Raw genomic sequence first — 24323 nt, forward strand, 5'->3', positions numbered from 1 at the left:
CATTGTGTTCAAGATTATTGGAATTGTTCTTGTATTATACCCCTTTTTCACATGTAAAGCGCCATGGAATAAATGGCGCTATAATAATAAATAATAATAATACATATGAGAGTTGACCTAAATCTTCAGGTTTTATCATCTTTCCTCCAATGTTGATGGCACCTTGAGTTTTTGGGATGGTTTTATATTGTCCACATGTCGCTGGATTAATGTATGGATTGGCTTCTATATATTCCACATCTAGGATCATCCATCACTTTAGTTTACTTTTTGTACAATGTATTATTTTGATATATTTTATTATTTGAGCCACCGGAAATTTTACAGAATTTTTTTTTTTCAGCCACTCATGAAGAAAAAAAAATAAGTGTCTTGTTTGATTTCCAGTTGATTGTCCCCCTGCTCGCCTTACGTACGAGCTCTCGCTCCGTCATTTCTGCTGCATGAGAATTTTTTGACAAATGTTGCGACACAATGGCGCTAAGAAATAAAGCAGCCGTTAATGCCTTTTTGTTTTGTTTTTGCTCATTCATCGTGTGTCTATGCCGGTGATACTTTTTAAATTCTGCAGTTTACTGAACGTGCATTTTAATTTCTACTTCTAAAGTATTTCTCCTTTCTTATGTGATCTGTGTTTATTAAATCATTAATGAATCTGATCCTTTTTTTTTTTTCCCCCGCTCCTGAAAGTGACAAATTAATTGTATCATAAGTCTCTGCAAATACATTGAGCTCCATGACATTGCTCTCAACAATGTTATTTTTGAACGACGTTCGGCGCGAGATGAAAAGCGAGATTTATGCGCTTATTAATATTTTATATATAGTTTTGTTTGCGAGAATGGAACATTGCTGACATTCTAAGAAACGTGTTTTCATGGCGGATAATTGCAGGGAGCACAAAGAGGAGGGCTGCGCGCTCTTTTTAAAGGATCTGTTGGTTCTCCCTAGTTTCTAGTCGTTATCGCCGACCGTACACATGGGGGGGGGGAGCACATATTTCTCATTGCGATGTCAGTAGTGACCTGGCTACTGGGACGGCTTTCTGTAGGCGGGAGGTAGATGAGGTTTAGGGAAAAACTTGGCATCTCCAGATGAAGAATGCTGTGGATTAATACATAGGCCTTGGCTTGTCCGTTATGAGTCGGTCAAGGGTGATTTATAGGAGAAATTGATGCAGAACAGGGTCCAAAGTGCCACATAGAGACATAAGGAGAGAGCAGTATTCTAAGGGGCCTTGTAGCCCACTCATGCACCTGGGTGCGACTGCTGCCATAGCACCACCTATAGAAGCTATGAATAGTCTGATTATGCATCTGAAGCCGCCATCTATATATTTATTAATATTATTATTATTATATTTATTTTTATTTTTTTTAAGAACATTGGAACAAAAAGTCTAAAAAAAAAAAAAAAGAACAGGAAACAAGTCACGAGTAACTTCAGTACGTTGCATTGATTGCAGTGTCGGCATCCTCAAATGTGGATTGTGCCTAATGAGTTTTACCAAGCTTAACCTACTCCTACCATTAGATAAGCCATCCGGACCTGACGATTTTTACCGGGAACGGTTAAACTTCTAATGAGAATTGTGAATCTCTCGAATGTCCCACAACTTAACAAAACAGGGTGTTTTGGAATTCAGTCTCCTGGTTCCAGATTTCTCCTAAAGAACACAGGAGTGCTCGGCTGAGCCGAGAGTTCCTGTGTACGGCGGTGCGGAAGAGAAAGCTGTTGGCCGAACGATAGTATGGCCAACTTCAGCCCCGTTGCTTGGAGAAGCAGCTAATAAGTGACAACCACCGCTCCTAGCACAAAATATGGCTCAAGAGGTTGTCAAGGCCTTTTTCTACATATGCTCTTGGATTCTTTTTGTAGCGTGGTCTACGAGGAATCATTGGGCTGAGTTTTTAGAACCGTAAGGCCACGTGCACACGTTCAGTATTTTCCATCAGTATTTGTTCCTCTCCTGGTTTTGGCTTACAATCAGGAAAAGTAGAATAGGAACACGTCACCACTTCTGCATTGTCACGCTTACAAATCCGGAACGTGTGACCGTGGCCTAAAGCTTTCTTATTGAAGGTAATATTTTTTTTTTTCCCCAGGTGCTATGTGTTTTGTTTTTTTACTATATTATGTAGCGTGCAGTAACCCATGAATTACTGATGTTTTGGGCCTGTATCTGTGTATCCGTGGCCGTTGCTTCCTTTCGGTTGCGTGGCTCCTGGGTTCTCTTTAAGCCTCTGTTGTTTTTTTTTTCTTTACTCCTGATTAACGACCTTCCTTATTTTCTAATTTACAGGTGTAACAATAGGACGCAGTGTGTGGTGATAACCGGATCTGATGTGTTCCCTGACCCGTGTCCGGGGACCTACAAGTACTTGGAAGTCCAATATGAATGTGTACCTTACAGTAAGTAAACCCAATTTGTTCTTTGCTCTGTAAACATTTAACTTGTTTTCCCCCCGACACCAAACCCTCGCAGCACATTTTGCTTCAGACGTTCAGAACCGATCTGCATGCAGTACAGGCAAGACCGACCCCGTGGAAGAGAGCCATGCGGACAGCCCGGCCAAATCTCCTCCCGCAGCCTTAAGTGTTTGCTTTCAGGACTAGTGTTTTTCTAGAAAACAAACCAGATTCAGCAGTTGTGGGAGCCAGACAGAATGTGTGTATCTGCCCAATACCAGGGCCTGACAAATTGATTTGGCTCACACTTTCCTAAAGAAAGTATTGACTTTGATTTCAATCACTAGTTGCTCGTGCGGCTACCTGCTGCCGTAGTTCCTTTTGTGCATTTTATTAGCTTTTTCCCGAGACAAATCCCTCCATTATATTTGTTTTAGGAGGAGAATCACTGTCAGTAAGCTATAAATCGAGGTAGCATGTGCGGTTTGCCGGGCATCTCGGAGATGTGTTCTACTGCCTTCTTCCCGGACGACAAGCCGAACAGGAGACAGGATGCTGAATTCTCCCCAAACTTAAAACAATGCCCAATAAAAGTAATCTACGACCCTGAATTGTTTTTTTTTTAGTGTCTTCCAAAAGGGGGGAGGAACAATAAAATCCCGTTGCATTGGATTTTATTTGGTAGTTATTAGTGCGGTATCTGGAGGGAGGGCATATTTCCTTCAAGTTTCTGGCACCCCAGGCAGGATCTCTTTATTGAGGTTCTTACTCAAAATAATGAAAAAAATAAATGTTTTGATGGGAATGGCGATCGGTAACATTCATAGACTGAAATGTAAGATTTCAAGAAAGATGTTTGCATTTTAATTCTTTCCTAAGATGTTTCATATTTTTTCTGCTTCCAAAACAAACAAAACAAAAAAAAAAAGAATAATAAAGAATCCATGACTAAAAATTGTAAATTACCTTCCTTAGAAGTGACCCACCATGGACCTAGCGATGGGGAGGGTGAGTAGGACGTGGGGGATTGTTACTTTGCCGGAATTTCCAATTTACCCCCAATATTATTCGTTTGCTTCCTGTTACTTATATATCACAAAAATAATCCACCGTACGGTGAAAATAGTCACTCGCATCTCAATCTAGTTTCCCTACGTCAGACACAAATGATGGTTTGTAGTGTGGCAGAAACCGGAGGAACATGGGCAAACCTACAGAATTCATGAGTCTTAGCCTCCCAGTTCCAGTCTAGGACCAAGGACTGATTCTAGGAAAATCATCGCAGGTCGGGTAGTTTTGTGAAGCTATTTTTTTAAATTTTTTTTTATAGTTTGACCCAAGAATTGTGTACATTCATTTGTGCTATGGTTTTTGTTACATATATGGAAACCACAACCTGCAGTTGTCACATGACGGACACTGGTATACACAGTCTGACAAGTATATTGGAGTCTGTCTGGTTGTGCAAAGGTTTCTGCAACAAATTACACAGTCGACGAGAAAGGCGTCTAATAGAGCCCCTGATGTAAAAATGAACATAGCCTGAAGAACTGATGTGTCTGAAAAGTAGAATTTCACGGTCCGGCTGGATCTTAGCTGAAATGCACTTTATAAAAAATCTTATTAATTACACAGAACTCTGTGGCCAAGTTGCTTTTCTCATGGCAGACCGTTTTGTTGCTATGGATATTCTGCCTAGCAATAAAGCTGGCCGAATATGAGAGAGCTCTTGACAGACGGCGATCTGCCCCGACTCCCCGATATCGGTTTGGTCAATTTCTGGTCTGTCAGAAAAGTCTGGCGGTGACATATCTTCTGAAAACCAAAAGGTTTGAATTCAAAGCCCAACCCTTTCAATTTCCATCTACATCATTTGTACACAGCCGCCGGTGCGCCTCTAGCTCGACCCACAGCCGCCGGTGCGCCTCTAGCTCGACCCACAGCCGCCGGTGCGCCTCTAGCTCGACCCACAGCCGCCGGTGCGCCTCTAGCTCGACCCACAGCCGCCGGTGCGCCTCTAGCTCGACCCACAGCCTCCACGAAGCTAAACATAGAAAAATGTTGAGGAGTCTCTTATTTCTCACTACCACATACAAATATTACAGCAGTTTTACATATATATTTGCTGGGATTTGTTACAGAGCTTGGTCAATTGAACCTCAGAGCTTCTGCCCACATAATGAGAAGGGGATGTACGGTAAAGCTTAGATTCAGCCTTGCAGACCCGCGTTATTTCTTCCTGTCTCTCGTCCTATTTTAACATCTTAAGCTATAAGACCTTATTTATTCTCCTTCACGTAGAAATGTCATCTTATTTCCTTTTAACCAGTATTTGAGAATGTGTCTGAAGATATCCAGCCTGCTTCCTGTTAATTTAGCCGATGTATACTTGTAGCTTCTGATTACATTTCATGTTTTTTTCCCATCACAGGAAACTAATTTAAGTTGCTTTAAGGAAATGTTCTGTCCAGTAATAAAACGCTCCACCAAGCAGTGTTACATGTCAATAGAAGTATACAAAGCCGGCTACTAATAACGCCAGGCTTATAACGCCTAAACATTTTGGAGGTCGCTGGAGTCCTGTTTGGAGGCTGAATTAGTTTGCAACCTCTTGCAACCGCTTGCAACCACTTGCTGGAAATGATTGACACCACTGAGATGGCGTTTAAAGAAATAGTCAGAGGAAATCGCTGGGCTTCTGCCTAATGCAGAACCCAACATGGAGAGGGGCAAGACAGTGTTTGAATTTTTGTGTTCTGCCCCTCCGCTTTAGTTAGAACACAGTGTATCAGTTTTTTGCAGTGTGTTGATTTGGTAATAAGGATGTGAAGCACAAGTTCCGCGCCCTGACACAACCTCGCTGGCGCCTTCTGTTGAGGAAATGAAAGTAGTAGAGAAAAGTACTAAAAGTTGGGCAAAAATGCACATATCATTTTCTGAAACTTTTTTACATGTCAGAAGATTTGAATCAGCAGTGGTGTAGCATCGGGGTGGGAGGGAGGAGGAGGCACAGGATCAGTTGACCTGGGACCGAATTCTGTGGTGGCACAAAATGTTGGTGCCAAAGGTGCACAGAACTCAAGAGGCTGTTGTGCTCTGCATAGGCAGTGATCAAAATAACTAAGCTCTCAGTATGATGAAGTGAGCTTTATCAGTTATTGCCTATGCAGAGGCTCAACTGCCTATTACAAACTCCTCTCTACTTCTGCGCTCTGCATAGTCAACAACTGAGATGACAAAAATTGCACGGAGCTCTGCCGCAGGTCCACGCCTCTGCACCCACTTGTGATTGTGAGAGGCGAGATGGAAACCTGCGGGGGAAGCAGTCCCAATCTAAAACCTTTCTCCTGTTAAAAAAAACACACATTGCAAAATGTTTAACCATAATTAAGGTTAGAGTTGGGACTAGGGTTAGATCTAGAGCTTGAGTCATGATAAAATTATATGAAAAAAAAAAAATAAAATGTGTAAAATAAAAAAAATATATATAATTGTTTAACCATCTACAGGTTAATGGGTGTATAATACTGGTCTGGCCCCAGGTGCTGGCAGTGCACTCTCTGCCACCTTTGATCGATGACCTTCCAGTAGTTTAAACCTCCACTGATCCCTTACAAGAAGGCGCAGAAGCCCTCAGCGGATCACTAGATTTCTGAGAACGGAGCAAGCAGTATAAAGTCTCACAAGTCCATACGCTGCTTTCTTGACTTTTCGATGAGGCGCACCAATCAGAATCAAAGGGGGACAGCAATCAGCTGAGCTCTACTGCCTCGTCATTATGAAAGTGACAGTTCCCTTTTAAGAAACCCAGTGTGGTTTTTTTTTTTAAAGGGATTAGTATTGCTATTTTCCATAAATGGCTGCCATGAATCAGATCTGCCTTAATGATTTTCAAAAATTCACTAGTTTGATCAGATATTTGGAAGGTTACAGCTGGGGGGCGCTATTGCATTGATGCCTATGAGGAGAATTCATCGCTTGCAAAACTAAAAAAAATAGTGACTGCAACTGGCGTCTTATAAATAGTTTTTTATTTAGATCCAGCTTGCATTATGGATTTTTCTAGTCAATGCTCCTTGGGAAACAAGTATGCAGATGAGTTTTGTTCGTTCTGCAGCACAATCAGCCATGAAAGCGTTTTTTGTTGCAGCCTCAGTGATGTCACTGATTCAGAGAGAGGCCAAAAACTGATTAAGCCTCCAATCGATGCCTCCAATACATTCTGATAAAGCCACTTTACTAATAAAATAATGAAAGATAAATTATACAGTGAATAACGAATGCTTTGAAATAATTTACTCAGGTGGCTGCTTGGAGTAATCCTGAATATCCGATTGCTACCACTAGGGGCAGTGTTCTATTGCCGTCCGTCCGCACATACAGAAATGAAAGATGGAAAATATTGTAGAAATTTCTATGTTGATGTTCTATTAACTTTCACATCTAATTTTATTTTAGCAATCAGGATGTTTTTTCCTAGCGGCTGCACAAAGGATCCCTTGTGCGTGGATTTCATCCTTGTGTTAATTGATGTATATGATGTATGTGCGTGGTCCTGACCCACATCATGTAGAAAAGCGCGTCTAATAATGTCCTCCCACAGTATGTGTTATTTGCAGGTATCTCATAACTATAGAAACAGAGATTAAGTTTAGATGGAAGAACAACTCTGTGTTGCCAGGGGCAGAAGTGAAGCCATTTGTGAGTTTTTGCAACCCCCGACAATCGCGCACCGCGGCACTTGTCACACACACAACCCAATCAGGGAAGGATAGATCTGTCCTGTACATCTCACGTTATTTATTTTATTTTTTTTATTTTGTTGCTCTTTACTTCTATCAAAAATATAGGTAGGCCTTAAAGGGTTAAAATAATCTATACAAAGATCTGCATAAATTCCCCAAAAAAGAGTTTGGAAGGAGAGGTGTCCCAGCTAAAAAGGACAGTAGTAGGAGGTCCGGTTTGTCAACCAGATCCTCTCGACCAATAAGCTTTGCTGAAAATATTCCCATTCGAGCAGCTTGAGTGCTCCTCCCAGCTGTCCTTTTCAGCTGGATGCCAGTCACGATGGCACCAAAACTATCAAAACCTCTGCCTCAATCCAGCCAGAAATGACTGATAACCGGGGGACAAAGCATTGCTTTAAATACCAGAATATATAGACTTCAGCTTGTGTCCTTTTAATTGCCTCCATTGTATAAAGTAATTTATATGGCCATTTTATCTGAATGTCACTATGGTAACAGACTACAAACAAACACTGTGTAGTCTGATTCGCGAGTCATATTTTACGATCTATTTTTTTTGTCATTTATTTTCTAGTAACCTGTCGAATGTGTTGGTCTGTTATTACCAAGAAGTAAAGTAAGACGGAAAGTGAGAATGACAGCTCGGTCAGACTACGCAGGGCACGTTTGTAGTCTGTTGCCATAGAGATGTTTATGTAACACACACATTTTTCTGAGTATTTTAATATCCTCTTCCCTTCCTTACTGATATGTGCAAGTGTCGTCTCATTTTAATTATTATTAGAGCGTTCCCTCCCCGATCACGCCATAAGTCTTTTCATGAATTGCTCCTCGGCTATCGGTGTGGCATAAATTTCCCAACATTGATTAACAGTTCATCTCATTTGTTTCCCCTAATATTCTAGTCAATGGGATAAAATAAATGTTTCTCCAAGTAGACCGACCTTTTAAGTATTTTTGATTGTATTTTTATGGATCAAGTATAGGTTTTTTTTTTTTTTTTTTTTTACTGGCGCATTTTTATTATGGATGTGTGTGCGCCTACACACATGCATTAATAAGTATTGAATACATGGGTTTGTTAATATCGTGGGACATTCATCAAACTGACATGAAGTGAGCTCATTACAATAATCGCAGGAATAGGTTTTATTCTCAAAGTGAAAAGCAAAAGAGGTAGACTTAACGAACAAAAGATTTATCATTTTCGTGCTTTAAATAGGATTCTATTATTTTTGCATAGGTTTAAGTTGGCGTTCTTATGCTGTGGTATTTTATAACAAATTCACATTCCCATTTCTTCTATTCCATTCTTTGTGACACTGTATATAGATGGCAAGCTGATGAGATGGCTCCTTGGTTGTCTGCCCGGCCTCACTTGCCACATACTTGGCTGCTTGACCTGGCACTCCGGATGACTGACTGCCCGGCCTGGCTCACCAGATATGTGTCTGCCCGGCCTGGCTCTCCTGATGTATGGCTGCCAAGCCTGGCTCTCCTGATGTATGACTGGCCCGGCCTGGCTCTTCTGATGTATGACTGGCCCGGCCTGGCTCTCCTGATGTATGACTGGCCCGGCCTGGCTCTCCTGATGTATGACTGGCCCGGCCTGGCTCTCCTGATGTATGACTGGCCCGGCCTGGCTCTCCTGATGTATGACTGGCCCGGCCTGGCTCTCCTGATGTATGACTGGCCCGGCCTGGCTCTCCTGATGTATGACTGGCCCGGCCTGGCTCTCCTGATGTATGACTGGCCCGGCCTGGCTCTCCTGATGTATGACTGGCCCGGCCTGGCTCTCCTGATGTATGACTGGCCCGGCCTGGCTCTCCTGATGTATGACTGGCTCGGCCTGGCGGCCTGGCTCTCCTGATGTATGACTGGCCCGGCCTGGCTCTCCTGAAGTATGACTGGCCCGGCCTGGCTCTCCTGATGTATGACTGGCCCGGCCTGGCTCTCCTGATGTATGACTGGCCCGGCCTGGCTCTCCTGATGTATGACTGGCCCGGCCTGGCTCTCCTGATGTATGACTGGCCCGGCCTGGCTCTCCTGATGTATGACTGGCCCGGCCTGGCTCGTCACATGCCTGGCTATCTGGCCTGGCTCGTCACATGCCTGGCTATCTGGCCTGGCTCGTCACATGCCTGGCTATCTGGCCTGGCTCGTCACATGCCTGGCTATCTGGCCTGGCTCGTCACATGCCTGGCTATCTGGCCTGGCTCGTCACATACCTGGTTGGCCGATCTAGCTTACACAGAAGGATATGTGTCTGCCCAGCCTGGCTCACTGGATATGTGGCTACCCCGCCTATCTTGCAAGATAGCACACTGCTCGGCCTGGCCCGGCCTGCTTTACTCGGATTCCTGGCAGCCTGGTTAGGCTCTCTTGGATTTCTGGCTGCCTGGTTTGGCCCACCTGAACTCCTGTTTGCCCAGCCTGGCTTACCCAGAAAGAGGACTGCCTGACCTAGCTCGCCTGGATTCCTGGCTGCCCGGCTTGGCTCGCCTGGATTCCGGGCTGCCCGGCTTGGCTCGCCTGGGTTCCGGGCTGCCCGGCTTGGCTCGCCTGGGTTCCGGGCTGCCCTGCTTGGCTCGCCTGGGTTCCGGGCTGCCCGGCTTGGCTCGCCTGGGTTCCTGGTTTCCGGACCTTGTTTGCCCGGACTCCTGGCTGCCTGGCCAAGTATTGGGAGAGATTTGACGTTACTCGCCCATCATGGTCTATTTCTCCACAAGCAGCTGTACTGCAGCTACAATGTATAAGTCTTAGCATTATTCTGTGAGAAGCATCGGTACTGATTTGTACCTGAGAATTGCATTTTTTAGTGTAATTCATTTTGCATCTAGTCCTAGTAGTTGTGACTGTTGCAGCGATAGAAGCCATGCACAAAGTATACAGAAAGTTATGTAATTTTTCATTACAAAAGTGTTAAACACACGAGACATTTTAAATCTATAAATATGACAAAGGATCTGGATGTGAAGTGTAGATGGCGTTTGAAATATAGTATTAGCCAAGTAGCATCAATTCTTCTCTTCATTTATCATCAAGATGAATACATATGCCCGACAGTCGCCATACTGCACCTAGCTGAATATCTCTTAGCCTTAATGTCCAGCTGTCCTCCTAAATCCCTGGTGATGGCAGCACATAGGATGCCGATTACAGAATGACAATCTTTTTAAATTGGGCATCAGATTGTTATCTGGGAAAGCTTTAAAACTTGTCTATCGTCCTCCGTCGATCACTTTTCAATAGTGTAAATATTTTCTAAAAATAACAAAATAGTTTCCAAACGTTCTCATTATCGTCCCCAAATCTAGGAGCCGGTGGTCACTGTCCCGTTGGCCATTGTCCAATTCCTTGTCATTTCTGTTTTCCTCCTTTCTTTTACTGAAAGCCGAGAAGACATTTTCTTTCAATATCTAGAACAGCAAATCTTATAGGGGCCAACGAATTCAATCAAGCTCGGCAGCACGGAGCCTCGGCATAATGTTTTAACCTGCTAAATCTAGCATTTATTTCCTGTGAATAATATTGTGACAGGAAGCAAGATCCCCCCCCCCCCCCCATCTCAAGTCAAATCGGTAGGAGGTAACCGAGAAGAGACTTTTTTTTATTTTTTTTTATTTTTTTTTATTAAGTGAAGTATGATCAGTTCTTATCATTCATCTCTGAATATTAGAGTGTATTTCTTGCTGTATTTTGAGAAGTTCAGATGTGGTAACAATGCATCATCTCCGGAGCCTGACGCCTACCTGCGGAGGTGACGGCGGTGCTGCAGTCTGAACCATTGTTCATGACTACGCGCGTTATTAATTTATTAGAAAAATGGTGACATCACCGCCGCAGGAAAATACCTTCATCTGAATGTTCTTTCTGAGCGTTTCCTATGCTCTGGTGACACATTATATAGCTGCATATCTATTTTTTTTTTTTTGCATTTTTTTATATTTATTTTTATTGCCCCCTGTGCATTTTGGCTAATGTGTTCCAACCATATTAAAAAACATTGCTGTGGCCTATTAGCATGCTCTCATATAAATCTCATAATAAAATATATGCAGGTGCTTTGCACACGTGCATAGAGTCGCTCATGTATTACAAGCGCTGCCATTAACCCTAAGAGCAGCTCGAACTACAGGGTGCGGGTGGAAGACCTTTTTTTTTTTTTTTATTTCTCAAAAAAAAAAAAAAAAAAAACTACAATATTTTCAAATATCTCCGGCAGCTTAAGTGCAATTTTATTTATTTATAAATGTCAAATTTAATAGTAACCCTTTATGTAGGGCTCGTGAAGCAGGCGCTGTGGCTCTACCCGCTCCCCTGTGATCCTGCAGAGTATTTCAGATTGCATTGGAGATATGTAAAATGGTAAATTTAGCAAGTTTTTTTTAATTTAACTATTTTTGTGCAGTGTTAACTAGAGAGAAATAGATTCATGACCATGAAGGTTTTGGTCTCCGACCGCAACGCTGCCGGCAAGGCGTCAGTAGTTGGATGGGCTGCCAGCAAGGCGTCAGTAGTTGGATGGGCTGCCAGCAAGGCGTCAGTAGTTGGATGGGTTTACTGGTTGTGCCCCTATGTGTTTAGATACAATGTACATGTTAAAAGCACAAAATGTAAAAATGTGTTTTGTTTTTCCCTTCTTAGAAGGAATGTAGCACACGCGCTAATTAACAGCACAGTTTATTTCTGTTCACAAACCAGCATGGTCGTGTAATGCAGATGGCACATTCCCTGCAAACTGCAGATCCACAAAGCCTTTTTAACAAATACGATTATTTTTTTTTCTACACGCAACACAGTAAATGAATGACAATGTCCTAATTGTATGAGTTCTTTTCTTTCTTTTCTATATAAGCTGTGCACCTTAAGGCCATGTTCACATGTAGAGAACGCTGCATTTTTTTCTGCTGCATTTTGGGGAATCTGGAAAAACTGTATGTTAAAAAGAAATGTAGCAGTACTTTTATTTTTAAGTTTAGAATCTCAGTTTCTGCACTAAAAACACATTTAAAAACAACAACAAAAAAAGATGTTGCTTCAAATCTGTACCAAAAATTCATCAGAAAGACACGGATCTGGTTTCTGCACCCTACAGATAAAAAATGTGTTGATAAGCAAAAAGGAAATCTAAAAAAAAATCTTTCAAGTAAACCTTTTGGATTGAGGCCTGTTCCCATGTATCCGTGTCATCCGGACCGATTTTATTGTGCATTGGTTGTCACACCACTTTTTCACCAGTTGAACGGATCGAATAATGAATTTTCTGATCCGGTTCCTTGGTTCGGCTCTGGTCCGGCACGACACTGGATGAATATTAACGGTCCCATAGCAAATTATGGAATCAGATTTTTTTTTTTTTTTGTCAATGAAAGTGGGGAAAAAAATAAAGGTGATATGTGGAAACGAGGCCTAAATCCTAAATATGAAATCTGAATATTTGAGAACTCCAAATGGAAATTTGTAGCGTTTACGGAAAATGCAAATAGTTTTTAACTTGTGAGAGTAGGAATAAGTGGAATATTCCTTTTAGGCGTTTCACCCATCCGTGCATACTAGAACTCTAGCGCCACCTATTGGAAGTAGCAATCCTAAAAGTCAATATCAACCCTTTTAACGAGACTTGCCACATCAGTTCAAAACCCCTTCGTCTCTGAAGAGGCAATTTGCATATTTAATTTCTCAGAGGAGCATTGCATGGCCTATAAGTCTCCTTACACTGACATGTCACTCTCCACAAGGATAGATGCTACCCCTTAGACCCATCCATGTATCATAGTCCAAGAATGGAACACGATTTCTAGACCGGCCACAGGTCTCCTGAAGAATTTGATAGCCTCTTGGGCCCATGAGGTCCGGTCAGGAGTCCCGTTGCCGGGTCCGTACATCCCGGTCCACATTTGGGCCCATGATACTTGAATGTGTGATACTAGCGTCTTAATTTTATTTTACATTTCCAACCAGTGTCTCATGGAAATACTTATTTGTGAGCCACAGTAGTTTTTTTTTTTTTTTTTGGGGGGGGGGAAGATAAAAAATTACCATTTTGAAAACTAATGTAGCGATGCTGAAATGTGGCTCTGAAAACGGATTTTTGACATTTTACAATTGGGCATTAGTCCTTTCTCTGGCTGGGAATTATTAGTCTCCTTCCTTTCTGTAAATTAAATGGATAAAATAAAATGGGGGGGTGGGAATATCAGTATACATGAACGATAAAGGATCTGCATATACATCACCAGCGCGGTCGAGAATTTGTGGCTCGCTGGTCATCGTTGTAACCAGATGTCTACATGTTGTTGTGGGTTGCAGTTGAGCGGTTTGCTCAGGTCGGCCATTTTTCGGCTTAGCGGTTTGGAGACGCATGTCTTTCCCTCCACATCTCCCACCCACATATTGAAAGCTGGTCAAGAATATCCATATCCGACCCCCCCCCCCATCGCCACCGATCGTATAACGGCTCTTTCTTTCACTAGGTGTTCCAGTCTCTTCATTTATCCAAATTAGCGGATTTCTTGCTGTGTCCCTACTTTAGTGTGTGTACTGATTGAGCTGCCGAGTAAATGGTCCATTCATGTTAATCTCTCTTTTTTCTCCTTGCACCCCTTTTTCACTTTCTCTTCCAATGCTTAAAATAGAAGTGGAGCAAAAAGGTAAATAACTAATTCCAGCCCGAACCCCCCAGCTCCCTGTTATGTGCCATATGGATGTTAACCTTCTCGATCCCCCTTATCCCTAAACACTGACGTTCTGTATTCAGCAGGATTGCATTTCTACACTTCATACACAAGTTGACTGCTAATAAAACAGTGTTCTGGATATGTCACATAGGTGGGACACAGTCTCTGCATTTCTTGTGGGAAATGTTTTCTTGCTCTCTTCCTCGAACCCTAAGTGATTTTCTTTTTGTTTTTTCCTTTGTTACTGTTTCTTTAGTCATGTACTTTTTTGCCTGGCTTCCTATATACTCTTTCCCCCAGCATGCCACATGTACAGGCTTTGTTTCATCCATTGCTCCAATTTGTCTGTTGGGGTTTTTTCTTTATTGTTTTTTCTTTCTTTTTTTTCTTTTTTTCATTATTTTTTATTTTATATTTTTTACTTTTCCAGCCCAATGTTTGCTGTATAAATGTTGTTTTCCTTAGTTTTTGGAGATGTTCTTGCTTTGTTTTGTTCATATCTTTTTAATGGAAAACCATCCACGTGTTATTTTTCTTTATCGCCATACAATTTCGTGTGGTTTTTTTTTCATTGTTTTGACAAATTTCAGCCTAAATGAAAATCCGACTTCTGGTCCATTACGGTCATAAGATTTATTTCACTAAAAATGTAATCTGTTGTAAATTAGTAGTTTATTTTAGCGCCATGAATGTCACATTCTTCATCTAAAGTCTTTTTAAAGTCACCTTTTTGTTTTATTTTTTTATTTTATTTTTTTTTGTTATTTTTTTTTTTCTTCTTAATATTGAGAATATTGCTACTGGACATGGTTAAGAGAGAAACAATGTTATTATCTGTTTTGTGAAATAATCTTCTTTCTACTTTTCACTAGTTTTTGTTTGCCCTGGGGTGTTGAAAGGAGTTGTGGACTCACCATATATTTTTGAAGCTGAGCAGAAGGCAGGTGCCTGGTGCAAAGACCCCCTCCAAGCTGCAGATAAAATTTATTTCATGCCCTGGACTCCGTATCGTACGGATACATTAATAGAATACGCATCATTGCAAGATTTTCAAAATGGCCGACAGACTACAACTTACAAACTTCCTAACCGGGTGGACGGCACTGGATTTGTGGTTTACGACGGGGCGGTGTTTTTTAACAAGGAAAGAACGAGGAATATTGTTAAATTTGACCTGAGGACTAGAATCAAGAGCGGGGAAGCGATTATAAATTATGCCAATTACCACGACACATCTCCATATAGATGGGGTGGGAAAACTGACATCGACTTGGCTGTCGATGAAAATGGCTTGTGGGTAATCTACGCGACGGAGCAAAACAATGGAATGATCGTGATTAGCCAATTAAATCCCTACACCCTACGGTTTGAGGCAACGTTTGAAACATCTTACGATAAACGGGCAGCCTCCAATGCATTCATGATATGTGGGGTCCTGTATGTGGTGCGCTCCGTCTACCAAGACAACGAGAGTGAAACCGGGAAGAACGCAATTGACTACATCTTCAACACCAAGCTGAACCGAGGAGAACCTGTTGATATTCCGTTCCCCAATCAGTATCAATACATCGCCGCTGTGGATTACAACCCTAGGGACAACCAACTGTACGTGTGGAATAACAACTTCATCCTCCGATACTCTCTAGAGTTCATCCTTCAGGACCTAGCCCAAGGTAAGATCCATGTGTCATGTATTCTTGGTGGAATTGTGTGGGTCAGAATTTTTTCTTTTTGTAATTATTTTTTTTTGCATTTGTTCTTCTTTCATAGACAAATTAATGATCACAGTAAAATTTCATGTAAATGATAAATTCTAATAACTTATAGTGACAGTGTAAAGGACATATTAATATTCATGCTATCCAAGTGTAAAGGGCATATTGATACTCATGCTATAGCAACTCCATTTTGTCTGCTTGCTTTAAAATCATGTTATTATACTCTTTGCATAACATACATTCTTTCCTTCTTTTCTCCTGCTTCACATGCATCTTTCCCACACTAACCTCTCAGGAACATTCTGTGAGACACTCTGCTCCCGTTATCTGACTAGTCTGAGCCTGGATGGGTAACCTTGTAAATTTCCATCATGCACCGAACTAACGATAATATGACCATATGTTTATTTCCGTAATAATTGTACTAACATTGGTTTAAGCCTGTAGTATGGCTGTAGGTGATTGGCTATTGATATACTCAAAACAATATAAAATGCTAAGTAGAAATAAACGGTATTAGAGATTCTCTGAATCCTCCCATACAGAGCACTGCCTCCGTCTGGTTTTCTGTTGGATTGCGCAATCAACGTAATAAATTGACACTCACTTGGTCAACCGTGAAGGGACGTTGGTGCCCTCCCTCAACAACAGTTGTTTTTTATCTAAGTGAAGTTATTTAATCACACGAGATACAAAAGTAGTTAAATGTGAACGTTGATGGCCTAAATTCAAAATGTATTATTTTTCTCTACTAATTTTTTTTTTTTTTTATTACTTTTATTTTTATTTAGTGTATAATTTTATTAATGGAAATATTTTAATTCTGAAATACAGAAAATGTTTTTTAAAAGTGAAAATCATTCAAAATTAAATAGAACAAATAATAAAAAAAAAAATAATTAAATGCATAGAAGTGAAGATGTAAGGAAAAAAAAATATTTACAATAAAATTGCCATGACCTAAAGTTACTTTTGCAAAATCAAAAGTTTCACTAAACATTGTTCAAAGCCAAGTCTCTTTTTCATTTTCTTTGGCTTGTTTTTATTACTGGGAAACTAGTTCATTTTTTTGTTATTGACCTTTTTTTTTTTATTACTGTGAAGTTATTTCTCTTCCACATTTCTCGTTTTCTGGTAAAAGTGTGCGCTTACATCTTGTAAAAAAACAAAACAAACAAACTCCGTTAAGTTTTGTGCAGTGATACAGAAGTCAACAATTTCATTTCTTAAATTATTCTTTTTTTGCCGGTGAACCGATCAGGGATTCGGGACCGTGAAATCATGTTTGCGTCATGACACTTTCACACGTGAGCACGGAACAAAAGCTGCTCGGCTCGATGCCGCGTAAAAGATGTGAAGACCCGACTGTGTGCAAGTGTCTGAAGACGAGAAATATGCCCTTGATCTGCGGTTACTCCTTCTGACAGATGTTGTGCGCTCAGTGTAATGATTTTAAATGACTGTCGATAAAACTATATGGTATATGGTCTTCTCCTCCGTAGACCTGGGCGCACATTTTTTCATACTTCTGGGCTTTTTATGTTTTGCCCCTTTTTTTTTAAACATTGTTTTGATATTTTTACATCTATTTTTGACATTTTTCCTTTTCAGCATTTCTTTGCTTTTCTTACAGTAGATCCCAGATGTTTTCACTCCTAGATTTCCAGATTTAGAACCGTTTGTAACCACAAGCTGTTGACGTGTCAATGGTTTGCTATCACCTCTGGCCCTGCTGCTATCTGCGAGGAGACTCACTCCCCACTCACCAATTAGACAGTGGCTGCACGGAGCTGTAATCTCGCTGTAATTTACGATGCTCGAGAGGTCACAGAAAATAGCAAGAAAATCTCCAGCTTCATTTACTGATCTTTTATTATTTTTGTTATATATATATATTTTTTTTTATTTTTTCTTCTTCTCTATTCTGGACGCAGTTTATCATACAGCGGAGTTCTGCTGCTCGGCCTTTCTGCAATTTGCATCGATAATAGTTGCGTAAATCAGTGCAATCTGTGCATGCGGGATGTGCTGCCTTGTCTCGTCATCATATCACCTTGAGAAAGTTATAGATTACTGCAGTCGATGTAAACTATCCGGGTTCTAATCTGCAGTCGATGTAAACTATCCGGGTTCTAATCTGCATCTGTACATTTCAAGTTTGGCCTTGAGATGATTATCGTGAGTTTTGGTTTATGTACATGTGAATTTTGTAAAACTGGAAGTTAGAATCTAGAAATGTCCCAGTGTGAAAATTGCCAGATTTCTATTTTTATTTTTATTACAGATTGTATTGTGGAAAGACCTAAACACACTCTGTCCATCCCAGCTTTCCCCCATATTAAAATCTTCTTCAACTTCGGGTTCAAACCAACCATGCACATAAAAGCCTCTGTCAGGACTGCACACATACTGGCTGGCGACCAGTCCATGTATTATTATTTATCCTATTCAGTATATTAAGGCTGCATTATACAATATATGTACTTTTTACCTTTTGTGTCTCCCCCACTTCCTCATAGACTGTAAGCTCGCGAGCAGGGCCCTCACTCCGTTCGATATGAGATATGCTTATTCTGTATTGTCTGTATAAGTCCCCCCTAAAATTTGTAAAGTGCTGCGGAATATGTTGGCGCTATAAAAATAAACTATTATTATTATTATATTATTATAAAATCGTGATTTACACAACAGGTGATTTTCTGATGTCAGATTCATTTAGAGCAATGATTTGTTGTCATTTGTAGTGAAGGTTTTTCAGTCATTTTTCTGTGTTGGTCCTGGGTTTTCGATTTTCAGATGTTTTCTACTCTTTTATTATTTGTGATTTTTTTTTCCCCAGTACTTTAGTGATGTATGAAACCTTAATATTTTTTGCACCGTTATGGACCAACGTGCGACATTTTATCACTACGAAGGGAACGTCTGACATAAGAGGTGCAGAAGACCCCGCTACTAACCTGCGCCGCCTTTATCACGGATCGTTTGCCATTTAGATGAATTTGGCGCAAAGTTCAAAAGCAAAAAATAGAAAGATGAGAATAAAGGAAACGCAATGGAGGATTCAGCCTAAGACTATTGGGCGGGAGAACGATTGTTTTCTCCCTCCGCATCTGTCACAGGTTATCAAAATTCTCCAAATGATCAGTAAATCGGGAAATTATTTTTTTCAACTTTTTTTTTTTTTTCATTTGCTTTTTTATTGAAAGAACGGGAGAGTAATGATAAAATGTGGCTTAGTGCCATCATTAGGTCTTCTCCCCCAGCACGCCGAACTGATTAGTGGATATTTAATCACTCACATTTCATATTTATTTAAAACTGATGTTTTCAGCCAACGGAAAAAAAGTATTTTAGACCCAATTGAGCCATGGTGGCCGGGAATCATCCATGCCACATATGGAGGATGGGTCAGGGAGCGTGGTTTGCCGGTCCTGGTGGCTACGACCTAGCGGATGTGGCAGCAATAGCCATCTGTGCTGGTGCCGGCCTCCTCCTGTGCCGGCGCCGGCCTCCTCCTGTGCCGGCGCCGGCCTCCTCCTGTGCCGGCGCCGGCCTCCTCCTGTGCCGACGCCGGCCTCCTCCTGTGCCGGCGCCGGCCTCCTCCTGTGCCGGCGCCGGCCTCCTCCTGTGCCGGCGCCGGCCTCCTCCTGTGCCGGCGCCGGCCTCCTCCTGTGCCGGCGCCGGCCTCCTCCTGTGCCGGCGCCGGCCTCCTCCTGTGCCGGCGCCGGCCTCCTCCTGTGCCGGCGCCGGCCTCCTCCTCTGCCGGCGCCGGCCTCCTCCTCTGCCGGCGCCGGCCTCCTCCTGTGTGTTCTGCAGGTCTGGCTGAGCAGCGCACGTTTTCAGTACCTTGGCTTTGTCCTCACATTCCCTCTTCTCCCTGACTACTTCTACACTTTTTTTTCTTCGGGAAGTTTAGTGGTCTGTGAATTCCCCAGCATGCATTAACAAGCGCTGGCGCCATTTAAATGTCTTTTATGTACCAATATTAGCAAGCTCCTTCCAAAAACACAGCGATTCTCCCCGAGCATTTTCATTTCTTGCACTTCTCACATTCATTACTTATTTTCCACCAAAAATGTTTTCTCATCATCGCATTCACTTTGCTTTTTTTTTTTTTTTAACTTCAAAAATAATTTTGAAATGCAAATTTTTGTTTTTAGCTATATAAAAAAAGTGAATTTACTTTTCTGTTTTTCATTTTATGGTGGAAACCTTGAGCAGCGCCGAGATCATCACTCCTCACATCAGTCCTTGTCCCTAATGGGGGAGGCGTAATTTATTTTCGCCGTCTCATATTGACGACACGCGGGACAAGTTGCCGATCTGTATGTGGGTTTTTGCATAGTGGGAGGAAATTGGAAATCCCAAAGGAAACACAAATGATCATCGGGGAGGGAAATACAGATTCCATCTTCACCCTTATTCTTCACCTGATTTGATCCCAGAGCGGAAAACTCTAATCACCAGCCATGAATTTTGCCATGGGGTGTATAATAAAAAAATATTCTCTGACTAAGGTCGCACAGCGCCAGAAACGCGTCAGGGTGCTTTGTCTACCACCAGCGTGTGGATTATAATTTTTTTGATACTTATGGAATAAAATTTGAATATTTTATCTATTTTTTTGGGATGTGACGATCAACTTTACTTTTCTTTAACAAAAAATTAAAAAATAATCCCTTTTAGTAAAAAAAAATAAAATAAAAAAATATGTGTGTATATATAGGGATATTTCACATCTGTGTTAGAGGCGCTATTGCCTCCATTTTGGCAAAAAATAGTGGATAAAATAGTGACGGACCCCATGAAGGAACTGTGGACGTCCTTCAATGTCCCGATGAGTCAGGGACTCGTGATTTTTGTTCTTCTATGTATCCACACCCTTCATCATATTTTATATTTTATAACCTTTTGTACATTTTTTTTGATTTAGCAGTCGTGCCATATGACAAAAATGATGACATTTGTGCGATATTTTTTCCGGCACACGTGTTGTGAAAAAATGGGCGAGCCTTTGGCGTTGTCGTTTTTTTAACATTTCGTGCATTTTTATTGTCCCGGTGGCAGAAAATCCCCCTTCTCCCCTACGAGACATTCAGCCTGGTATTGTACGGCGCTGGGGGATTACCGTAATCTCCTCCGGCGGGGGGGTCATTAGTCATTAGCTCTTGTGGATCTTCGAGAAGAGAATTTCACATCCAGTTTTAGGAAAAAAATCAAGACACAATGTAAAATTAAAAAAGATATTCTCTTAATTGTTGAAATGAATAAAGTGTGAAGTCGGAAGCCGGAAGGCGTCGTCGTCCGTGTGATTGCTGCCTAATTACACGACCAGGGAAGCTGTCAGAAGTCCTGTTATCAATGCCGATCTCCGGGGATAAAAATAACCTACATGTTTCCCGAATTACCTGGAATCCAGGCTAATGTAACGCTGCTAATTTTAATACACATCTGAGTGATTAAATATCCACTAATCAGTTCGGCGTGCTGGGGGAGAAGACCTAATGATGGCACTAATAGCACTTTGCCACATTTTCATCATTACTCTCCCGTTCTTTCAATAAAAAAAAGCAAATGGGAAAAAAAAATAATTAAAGTTGAAAAAAAAATAATTTCCCGATTTACTGATCATTTGGAGAATTTTGATAAACTGTGACAGATGCGGAGGGAGAAAAGCAATAATCGTTCTCCCGCCCCCAATACTCTTAGGCTGAATCCTCCATTGCGTTTCCTTTATTCTCATCTTTCTATTTTTTTGCTTTTGAACTTTGCGCCAAATTCATCTAAATGGCAAACGATCGGCAATAAAGGTTAGTAGCGGGGTCTTCTGCACCTCTTATGTCAGACGGTCCCTTCGTAGTGATAAAATGTCGCACGTTGATTCATAACGGTGCAAAAAATATTAAGGTTTCATACATCACTAAAGTACTGGGGGAAAAAAAATCACAAATAATAAGAGAGTAGAAAACATCTGAAAATTGAAAACCCAGGACCAACACAGAAAAATGACTGAAAAACCTTCACTACAAATGACAACAAATCATTGCTCTAAATGAATCTGACATCAGAAAATCACCTGTTGTGTAAATCACGATTTTATGGCAAATGTCTTTATTTTCTTTATTTTGCAGTGTGTTTTTTTCCACAATACAATCTGTAATAAAAATAAAAATAGAAATCTGGCAATTTTCACACTGGGACATTTCTAGATTCTAACTTCCTGTTTTACAAAATTCACATGTACATTAGCCACAATGAACAGACTGGCTCTTATCTGTTGTATTAAAGCATCTAATGTGCGTGTGCAAAGATCAAGGCGAAGGGAGAAGGAGTAGGTGAGCTGTGACAACTCTCATGATTAGGTTTTGTGTGATCAGCTGTATATAGAGGTGTTATCAGTCATTGTACAGGAGGAGGAGGAGGTGAGCTGTGACATCACTTACTGTGAATGGTGGATCCTGTGTTATCTACTGTATATAGATGTGTTATCAGTCATTGTACAGGAGGAGGAGGTGAGCTGTGACATCACCTATTGTGAATGGTGGATCCTGTTTTAACTACTGTATATAGAGGTGTTATCAGTCATTGTACAGGAGGAGGAGGAGGTGAGCTGTGACATCACTTACTGTGAATGGTGGATCCTGTGTTATATACTGTATATAGAGGTGTTACCTGTCCTTGTAACCTTGCCTATGATAATGGTGAACCTGCTAAAAATTATTTCTGAAAGGTCAGGAAAAATGAGTCTAAAATACCCTGAGTAGCCAATGTGAAAATGGCAAGATTATTATTATTATTATTATTATTATTATTATTATTATTTTTTTTTTTTTATACAGATTGTGATTTGAAAAAAAATAACCATTGCTGAAAATGTTTAAAAATACAATGTAACCCAAGAATGTGACTTAAATAATTAGGTAATTTTTGGATGACAGATTTCCTTTAAATACAAACATTTACTCCCAAGGAAAAAGCTAAAAAGAAAAAGAATGATGAATCCAGAGCCGAGCTGTATTGACGCTTTGGTTTCGGGTTTCTCTTCAGTCTTCCATTTATTTAGGCTTCGAAATGATTTCCTCGTGTGTGAGAAATATCAAGGTCATTTTTTTATGTATTTTTTATTTTTTTTTGTATGTAAACTCTGTGATTTACGCCTTTAGGTCAGATTTGGGTATAATATGTGTGTTCGGAGTAAAGTAATTACTATATTGGTCTGGAATACTCCGCTGTGGTTTCATGCCTGGATAGCAGTCTGGATACGATGGCGGTTCAGATGATTTTTTTTCTATGGTTTTGCGCAGACTTGATATAATTCAGGCTCTTTCCATTGATGTTTGTGCAGTTTTAGTGATTTTATACAAGTGCAAAAAAAAACAAAACCCTGAATATTGTATAATTATATGCTGGAAATGTAGCCGGAATGTGATGTTTTCTGCACCCACACATGCAGATCACTTGGATGCAAAATTAAAATGTAATTAATCCGTCAGCGCTCTGCAAACAACAAGCAAGGAAAAAAAAAAAAAAAAAGACATCGGCCCTAAAGGATGACCCCATTTATTAATTCTCCTGTCACTTAGTCACCAGTGTGAACCAAGCTCCACATTGTAGGTTCCCCCCACAAAGGGGAAGGGAAGAAAGCCTTGGGAATGGCAGAAGGCGAGCTTTGAAATTCCACCGGCTAAATCAAGGAGAAAGTCCTACACACACAGAGCCGCTATCAATTAATTTTGCTTTCTGCGTCCTGACCTGATGGCGGCACAGAACAGTCTGAACCGCCGCGTTCTCCAATCTCCATCCTTCAAGTGTTGTCACTTCTCATTCAGAGACGTCTTCTGTCCTCTTCTCTCCCTTTCCTCTATTGGTTTTATCTAAAGAAACCAATGTCAGTTCATGAAACGTTCCATCTCTAAAGGAAGACATGCCTGCAACGCTCGCCTCTGTTCAGCGCTAATCAGGCATGCCGAAATCTCTCAAGCAAAAATCAGTGCTGGGTGGGAAGATGGGCCGGGAATTATATTCATGCACGGCATTGTCTCAAACATCTCATTTTTTGTAAATCTCCTTTTCAGGGTTTGTGCATGTGTTTCTCATTGTGCGCACAATGCAGATGTCAAGCTGCTTTAACTGTCACTTTGTATACAGCCAACCCTATAATCAGGTATATATAGTCGCAATCAGAGGCGGACGAGTAACTGCTGCCTAAATCACCATTATCTAATCGGTGACCTATAGGTCCCGGGCCGAAGAAGCTTACAGCGCTAATCCTGAAGTAGAAAGATTATTAAAATGCAGCTCATCAAGGACTTGTTAATATCATTCACGCACGTAGGGAGGGTCTAAGTCTGTGCGCGATACTGTAGTGATGATGGGGTGCACGCAGGGATTCTTCTCTACTCAATATCCGTAATCCCATTGCCTCTCTCACCAGCGAGGGATTACTGGGAACAATACACCGTTTTCCACGGCACAGCAGATAGAGATGAGACGCCCCGATGTAAACTGTCCTATTGTGGCAAAATGTAGATGGAGACCAAAAGATGCAAAAGTGTTTTTTTTTTTTTGGAAGGTGCTGAAGTGGAGTTCACTGCCTGATTATCGGGAGTGTTCTTACAAATGCTCGAGATAAAACAGATCGCCAGTTCCCCAACGAATTAGCAAAACGTTTCGTCCGTCAGGTGAAATGATCTCTTGGTTTGCCCAATAGATAGTCATTCTCGGCAGCACATTGTGCTGTGTAGACAGACCCCCCCGAGGTGCCGAGA

General features: G+C 41.2%; 1 protein-coding gene across 22 annotated transcripts in view; it reads left to right on the forward strand.

Annotated features, from left to right (window-relative positions):
- Positions 1–24323, forward strand: part of ADGRL2 (adhesion G protein-coupled receptor L2) — a 204548-nt gene that overhangs the window by 132172 nt on the left and 48053 nt on the right. For all 22 annotated transcript variants that reach the window (XM_073643965.1, XM_073643970.1, XM_073643972.1 and 19 more), the window contains exons 4-5: positions 2303–2412; positions 14710–15510. In XM_073643965.1, the coding sequence (XP_073500066.1) occupies positions 2303–2412; positions 14710–15510 (911 nt within the window). The remainder of the gene's footprint in view (positions 1–2302; positions 2413–14709; positions 15511–24323) is intronic.

The sequence above is a fragment of the Phyllobates terribilis genome, unplaced genomic scaffold (genome assembly GCF_046119375.1).
Source record: "Phyllobates terribilis strain yellow unplaced genomic scaffold, ASM4611937v1 Scaffold_8__6_contigs__length_399053987, whole genome shotgun sequence".
In the NCBI taxonomy this organism is placed as follows: domain Eukaryota; kingdom Metazoa; phylum Chordata; class Amphibia; order Anura; family Dendrobatidae; genus Phyllobates; species Phyllobates terribilis.